The sequence below is a fragment of the Pelobates fuscus genome, chromosome 10 (genome assembly GCF_036172605.1).
Source record: "Pelobates fuscus isolate aPelFus1 chromosome 10, aPelFus1.pri, whole genome shotgun sequence".
Lineage (NCBI taxonomy): Eukaryota > Metazoa > Chordata > Amphibia > Anura > Pelobatidae > Pelobates > Pelobates fuscus.
Window position 1 is genome coordinate 15,350,521 of NC_086326.1, and position 8,411 is coordinate 15,358,931.

Genomic DNA, 8,411 nt, shown 5'->3' on the forward strand with positions numbered 1-8,411 from the left:
TTAACCTTTGACATCTTCCTTATTATCCATGTCTGCCACCTTTACCAAATACAGAGAGCAGCTACATCACAGGAGGCTTTAATCTGTCAGAAGGATATTCTGCCTATATACATACTTTGCACTCACCTTGTTTCATCTGTTCCCATCACTGTTCTTCACATACCGTGTTCCATTGCTTCCACTCCTATACTGTCAGCTTGTTTTAATAGAACCCCTTTGACCCCTTTGGTTCTGTTAACATTATTTTGTTTGGCAATATTTCTATGTTATCTTTTTTTATATTGTAAAGTGCAGCAGAATATGTTGGCACTATATAAACGACGGTAATTATTAAACGCAAGCAGTCGTGTTTTCCATTATACGTATTTTCGACCAAAGTGGGGGGGAAAGGAACGGAAACATAGAATGCAACATTGGGTTTGTCTTTGTCAGTCTGTGTTTGTTAAAAACAAACAGAACAAAAAAACTTGCCCTTGACCAGATTTTTTGTGTGTGAGATTTCAGCTCATTTCAATGTTACAGCTTTGCATAAATCACTAAAGTAGTTTTATTAACTAAATAGTTTTCTGCATTATTTCAATTTAGAGTAATTTGAGCCCAAATTTATTATATAGAGGGTCATATCCTATCTCACCAAATCGATGATGTTTATATACTTTCTCATAAGCATATTTTATCTTTCATTTTTTGGTTACACAAAATTGACAAATTCATATTATCTTTCCAGACACCCTGCAATTATAATTTTGCAGTGGAACATGTAGTGACTTAATGAGTAAAGCATATATCATGTAAGCTCATTGAGCAGGGCCCTCCACGTCTCTGTTCCTGTACGTCCACAATTACATGTCTGTTAATCCACCCATTGTACAGCGCTACGGAATCGGAAGGCGCTAACTAAAATAATAAAATAATAATATCACGCAGAGATGGTGCCTTTTGGGAGCTTTACTCCTCACCAGCCAAACAAATCTTTTCAGTCTAAGTTTTGTACTGGAAATACTTAACTTTTATCACCAACGTCCATAAAAAGAAATTCAAAACTCCAACAAACTTAAGTTTTTGTCGATACGAGTTTTCTTGAGCTATGTTCACTATGGTTTCAGACAGTGTACGATTCCTTTGTATGTATCCTTTAGTTGATAATTTCAGGAGAAAGAAGGGGTTTCCGCTAACTGTGCCCATATGTATCAGGTGAAGCTGGCAGTGACGATTGGTGGCATTTAATGAGAGAGATAATCAGAAAAATTAATAAAAGGGTGAAAACACCAGCAATTTCAGTTCTAATGCCAAATGTCACTCACAGTTGGAAACAAGCCCGCTACTCAGCTCGACATAATTTATATCTTGTTAAAGAAGATCTGTCTCTTTCTGAGATGCGATGTAGACAGGAGTGTAAAACACAATGATCTCCTCTGCACCATTTGCAAATTGGAAAAAGAAAAATCCCAAAACCTAAAATATATATATATATAAATGATAAAGAACAACTATTCATAAACGGGTATCTCATTAGCACCCATAGCCTGCCTCCTATTCAGCCGCTCTGAGATTCTGTAAAACCATGCCTGTGCAATAACACATGGGAATCCATCCAGCCTGAATGAGCGTGCCTGGCTGAAAGTGATGGGTGTCTTCAAACTAAATTAATTGGGATCCATATTTAGCCAGGTTCCTAGTGAAGGTCATAGTGAACACTGTGCCATTCATTTATTAAGCACAGAGTTGTGGTGAGTTGACATATTTTAGGCTATATAGATTTGATTGGTTTTTTTTTGTCCCCAATTTGCTGTAGTGTTTATTCTCAGTGTGCGTTTTAGCTGTCTACAGACTCGGAATGGCTCTGATTCACCTACAGACCATTTTCCAGATAAGATCTTTCCTGTGTATGGACGACACGCCAGGCAATAAATGGAGAGTTTTACTGAAAGACATATTAGAGTAAATCGGGTCTACTATTCTACTTTTTCAAGATTTACTGTATGCCTATTGCAAGGTCACTTTAATCTATTGATTACCTGTTGAAAAGAAGGACAGGCTACATTGATTGTTCATTTATTTTAATTGTAAACAATTGACTAAATAGGGAAATTTACAATATTCACGTTTTACCACCTTAGATTGAAGACTATTCCATGTGTCAACATTGTAATTAAAACAAATAAGCTGCAGTTAAATTAACTGGGTAAAGACACCCTGGACCATGGCAGGTTTTATCCCCTATCTTTGGAATTTTTACAATAGACTGAAACACCCAGTCTCATTAATAGGTCAGTGATGCATTGCAGTCAGTTAAGGTAATAATGTTCATCTTTTTGTGTAGATTTTGTTTCACTCTATATCAATTATCGATTTTTATTTTATTTTATTAAAGATGTTCAACAACAAGCGAATGGTAACAATCTAAAGCTGCTTAAATATGTCGTTAAAATTGACTTTTTTGAGCTACAGAGTCCCCACCTAGTTGAGAATACAAATGATGCTGCCTTATTGAAGATAGTAGACTGGCACTCCAAATGATGGTCCCAATATATTTTTTTAATTTTGCAATCGCAACTCTCTGAGCAGCCTGATATTCCATATTGATATTGAATTGGTTGTTCCCCAGCAGTGCCATGCGTGTGCATGTGCTGTATATATGGCTAATTAATTTGGATGTGTTGGCCAGCAATAAATGTAAGGCAAATACATGAAATTGTAAAGAATTAAAAAACAAACAAAACAAAAAACAAGTAAAGTACAATCACTAGCTAACATTTCGTTTTTTTTTTTTGCTTGTGCTAAAATAAGGGAAGTGACGCTTCCTGTTTACAGGATGCCATGTAGTGATGGATGGATCCTGTTAACGTGTATTCTATACTCATTAAAACTTTACATCTTCAACATTTGAACACCATTTAAAGATCCCTATACCCTGCTCTCTGTGTTTCCTTCTAATTTGTCCCATCTTTGCCCTTCAGTCTCACTGCAAGTCCTTTGATTTAGTTCAGATGTATCTAAAGAATGTTCTGTCTCCCCTTTTTTCAGACTAAGCTGTTTATTTGTTCTGCTTAGACTCTTGCTCATTTAAATATGTGTTTTGTCTCTTTCCGTGTTGTCTATCTTCAGCGGACGGATCCTGTCTATACTTCTTAAAAGCTTGCTCCTTCTAATCAATATTGCGTTTTTTTTTTTTGTTTAAGCTAAAATACTTGATATAATTATTAGTTACACTTAAAAAAAACAGATTTAGTATCCTGATTGCATGCGCACTGCATTACTCCCATAGCACAATCACAGATTTCGCCCATAAAAGTTGATGATATAAAATGTAACAGTCGCATCTGGCAGTGGTACATGGATGGCCTAAGTCTGGGTGATCTAGCACTGGGCAACTGCCAGTTAATAATGGTTATATTACACAATTTCTAATCGTCATCAATAAGATGCATTTATTTTCAGACTTTAACGCATATAAGCAGGTCTTGCTCTATAATTCCATAGATCTACAGCCCTTTTAAGTAAATCCATTTTTGGTCATACCATGTTTTGGTCATAGTGTCTTCATTTAACAGTGTAGGGTATTTTTTCCAAAATTTTTTTTAACCTGTACTCTCTAAAAAAGGATTGGTATTATAGTTATTGTTTTGTTTTATATATTGAACAGGTTTCCCTTACAATTGCCGCCTTTTTTAAAATTGAGTGCTTATTTGATGTATTCCAGCTTATTTACTCAGATAAGACCATGGTTTATCTGTAACATTTTGCAGCGTGATTTAGAAATATTACACACAGTATCAAAATCTATTATTTTGTTTAGATTTTTTCAGTTTGCCCTACCTTGTGATCTCTTGTGGGTTCTTTTTATATTATCTTAAATCCGATTTTTCGTTCCTCACCATTGCCTCCAAAGCGTCCAATTGCTCTGTTAACATTTGACCCCTTTCCTCATCCAGTAAACTGTATCCAATACAATACATTTATTGCACATCATGGCACTATCCCTCCAATGCTCTCTCAATCCTTAAAGGACCACTATAGTGCCAGGAAAACAAACTTGTTTTCCTGGCACTATAGGGTCTTTAGGTCCCCCCCACCCTCAGGGTCCCACTCCTGCCAGGTTCCAGAGAATTAAGGGGTTAAACACTTACCTTTCTCCAGCGCCGGGCTACCTCGGCGCTGGGAACTCTCCTCCCTCTTCCGACGTCATCCGGCGAATGCCCAGCGCGCATTCAATCCGCCCATAGGAAAACATTTCTCAATCACAGTGAAAATCACAGTGAGAAGTGCGGAAGCGCCTCTAGCGGCTGTCAATGAGACAGCCACTAAAGGCTGGATTAACCCATAGGTAAACATAGCAGTTTCTCTGAAACTGCTGTTTACAGCTGCAGGGTTAACCCTAGATGGACCTGGCACCCAGACCACTTCATTGAGCTGAAGTGGTCTGGGTGCCTATAGTGGTCCTTTAACTGGTACTTTAACTTTAAAACAGGACAGCCAATCTCAGTCCTGTTTGAAATTAAACCATTTCAGGTAGTGTATTACACACTAACATTATTTGTTTTACTGAATTTACATTGAACTCTGCAGTTCATTTCGTTTGCGGGAGGAGAGCGTCTGGTAAGGAAGACCGTAGCAACTTGAGTACTTTCTGCTCTAGTGAAACAAGTGTTTGATTTCAACCTTTGGCAATTGGATAATTTTAACTGAAATTGTAACCACAACCCCTGCAATGTAAATGCACTACAACCTGTTAAATAACAAAAACACCCAGTCTGTGGGCTGTATGGATTCAGCTTCAGACAAAATAGAAATTCACCCCGCTCTAATTAATGACACTATTCTTATAGAAATCATACAATAACCTGCTTTCAGACAATCAATTCTATACCTCTGTATTATTATTATATATTATGTGTAAGGTTTGTTAAATTGGCAAAACTTGATACGGGTCAATTTGCCCTTAATACGACATGCAGAGATCCTGTGCGGTTTCTTGGCTGTAGGTAATATTTAATATTCTAAACAATCGGTTTATTTTTAGAGTAGTATGATCATAGTCTTACGTTGTTACTTTTGCTGTTATAATGGTTGGTGTCCAGGTGAAATATTAACCATAAAAACCAGCTCCGCGTGTCTGAATAACATTCCCGTCTCTGTATTTTTGATGTGAGTGTTAGTTGAAACTATCTGATATATATGCAATACTTATGTGCGGTGGAAAAATTAGATACAGATAAATTTGGGTGGTTTTATTAATTGGGGCAGGTCAGCTAGGACAACTAATTGAAAATAATTTGGAAAATCTATTTAAACAAACCAAAAATGGGCCAATGTACTGCAAAATATAAATATTATGTATATATTTTACAGTACTAGTTCAGATTAAGTGAGAAAAAGTAACCAATAGATGGGGAAAAGAGGAGGAGCAGTTATAAAATCTATACTTGTATATTTATTAAATATCATTTTGTTTTCTGCTCCCCCCAATTATTCACTTTCCACTTGATCTGTGAATTAAAATGAACATTTAGGGGCTGTGCCCTAACCATCAATCCATAGTTTTCATACAAATCCCAGTTGACTTGAAACCAAATGAATGCACAAGTCTAATATTTAAATTGTTCATAGATTGTATTACAAACTGACTATATCATCTTGTCTTTCTATCTGCACAGATATTATAAGAAGTTTTCTATCCCCGATTTGGACAGATGCAATCTTGAGCTGTTTGAAAGTGCATTAAGCTTTGCACACGCTAATAACACTTTAATCATAAATGTAAGTACTCTGACTTTAAATCGATATTCGATGTGAAGGTGGGAAGTGTCACTCACTATCCGTGGTACTCTGACTTTAAATCGATATTACGGACGTGAAGGTGGGAAGTATCACTCACTATCCATGGTACTCTGACTTTAAATCGATATTACAGACGTGAAGGTGGGACGTGTCACTCACTATCCGTGGTAGTCTGACTTTAAATCGATATTACGGACGTGAAGGTGGGACGTGTCACTCACTATCCGTGGTACTCTGACTTTAAATCGATATTACAGACGTGAAGGTGGGAAGTGTCACTTACTATCCGTGGTACTCTGACTTTAAATCGATATTACGGACATGAAGGTGGGAAGTATCACTCACTATCCATGGTACTCTGACTTTAAATCGATATTACAGACGTGAAGGTGGGACGTGTCACTCACTATCCGTGGTACTCTGACTTTAAATCGATATTACAGACGTGAAGGTGGGAAGTGTCACTTACTATCCGTGGTACTCTGACTTTAAATCGATATTACGGACATGAAGGTGGGAAGTATCACTCACTATCCATGGTACTCTGACTTTAAATCGATATTACAGACGTGAAGGTGGGACATGTCACTCACTATCCGTGGTACTCTGACTTTAAATCGATATTACTGACGTGAAGGTGGGAAGTGTCACTCACTATCCATGGTACTCTGAATTTAAATCGATATTACGGACGTGAAGGTGGGAAGTGTCACTCACTATCCATGGTACTCTGAATTTAAATCGATATTACGGACGTGAAGGTGGGAAGTGTCACTCACTATCCGTGGTACTCTGACTTTAAATCGATATTACAGACGTGAAGGTGGGAAGTGTCACTCACTATCCATGGTACTCTGACTTTAAATCGATATTACTGACGTGAAGGTGGGAAGTGTCCCTCACTATCCATGGTACTCTGACTTTAAATCGATATTACAGACGTGAAGGTGGGAAGTGTCACTCACTATTCGTGGTAGTCTGACTTTAAATCGATATTACGGACGTGAAGGTGGGAAGTGTCACTCACTATCCGTGGTACTCTGACTTTAAATCGATATTACTGATGTGAAGGTGGGAAGTATCACTCACTATCCATGGTACTCTGACTTTAAATCGATATTACTGACGTGAAGGTGGGAAGTGTCACTCACTATCCATGGTACTCTGACTTTAAATCGATATTACAGATGTGAAGGTGGGAAGTGTCACTCACTATCCATGGTACTCTGACTTTAAATCGATATTACAGATGTGAAGGTGGGAAGTGTCACTCACTATCCATGGTACTCTGACTTTAAATCGATATTACAGACGTGAAGGTGGCAAGTGTCACTCACTATCCATGGTACTCTGACTTTAAATCGATATTACAGACGTGAAGGTGGCAAGTGTCACTCACTATCCATGGTACTCTGACTTTAAATCGATATTACAGACGTGAAGGTGGCAAGTGTCACTCACTATCCATGGTACTCTGACTTTAAATCGATATTAGATGTGAAGGTGGGAAGTGTCACTCACTATCCATGGTACTCTGACTTTAAATCGATATTACTGACTTGAAGGTGATCTGTCACGTGTCACATGAGTTTTGTAAATGTAAAGCAGCTATTACCAACAGTTTAATATATAGTTCTTAACTTAACACATTTATATAGTGATCTTTACCAACATTAAATTTAAACAAAAGTCAGCGCTATAGTATCAGATATAAAGGACCAGTAGTGGAACAACCAGCAATAGAGAAATCCTGTATTGCAACAAATGGCCTGCAGACGTTTCATAATAGATAGTTAACTTCAATACCTTAAAAAGCCCATATAATGGGTGAAACGCGTAGGTGCAGGCGGTTTGTACTTGTGCTGTGGATTTACCAGCATTTTACTGTAAGGAGTGTATGAGACAAGCACTGGACAGTAACACTGGCCATACTATTTGTGCAATAGAGCCTGTGAAAAGCTCACAATATTACAGTGTACACAGCTACTGTATGGAACTTTTTCTGATTTCTTTTGGGGTACACTGCAAGAATTTGAGAATCATTTTGTTGAAGATTTTTTACGATCTCACAGTCTCATCATCTGTGGACGGGCTGCGGGACATTTGTTGTAATACAGGACAGTTTGTTTCTACATTATCTTATATATGGCTACAGTGTCTCTATTGTACTACTGATCCTTAATATTTAATGCTATAGACTGAGCTGACTTTTGTATTAATTTATATTTTTACAGTTTTGAGGAGTAACCCTTTCAGGTTAGGAGCTTGGTATAATAGTGTAGTTGCTTGTTTTAATTTTCAAAGTTGCAGAGGCAATATTTATTTACAACCGTGATTGGAGTTTTATCAGTTAAATTGTGCTCTTGTTTTAGATTTATCTTAACCAATGCATTGATGACTTTCTTTTCTGACAAACCGATCCCTACACGGTTTGTTTTGTTTGTTTTTCAGTATCAAAAGCCTAAAGAAATTCTGGCTATTGAAGAAGAACTCCAGCGAGAGCTAAAGTCGATGAAAACGAATGCTGATGGAGATGTTGAATGCAAAACTCAGTGACTCCAAAACCAACTGGAAATTTTTATTCATGCCACTCATTGTTTATAATTTAATAAAGTCATATGCTTACTATG

General features: G+C 37.3%; 1 protein-coding gene across 1 annotated transcript in view; it reads left to right on the forward strand.

Annotated features, from left to right (window-relative positions):
• Positions 1–8,411, forward strand: part of DPCD (deleted in primary ciliary dyskinesia homolog (mouse)) — a 27,797-nt gene extending 19,386 nt beyond the window's left edge. The window contains exons 5-6 of the mRNA XM_063434043.1: positions 5,658–5,760; positions 8,233–8,411. Coding sequence (XP_063290113.1) covers positions 5,658–5,760; positions 8,233–8,337 — 208 coding nt within the window. The 3' untranslated portion in view covers positions 8,338–8,411. The remainder of the gene's footprint in view (positions 1–5,657; positions 5,761–8,232) is intronic.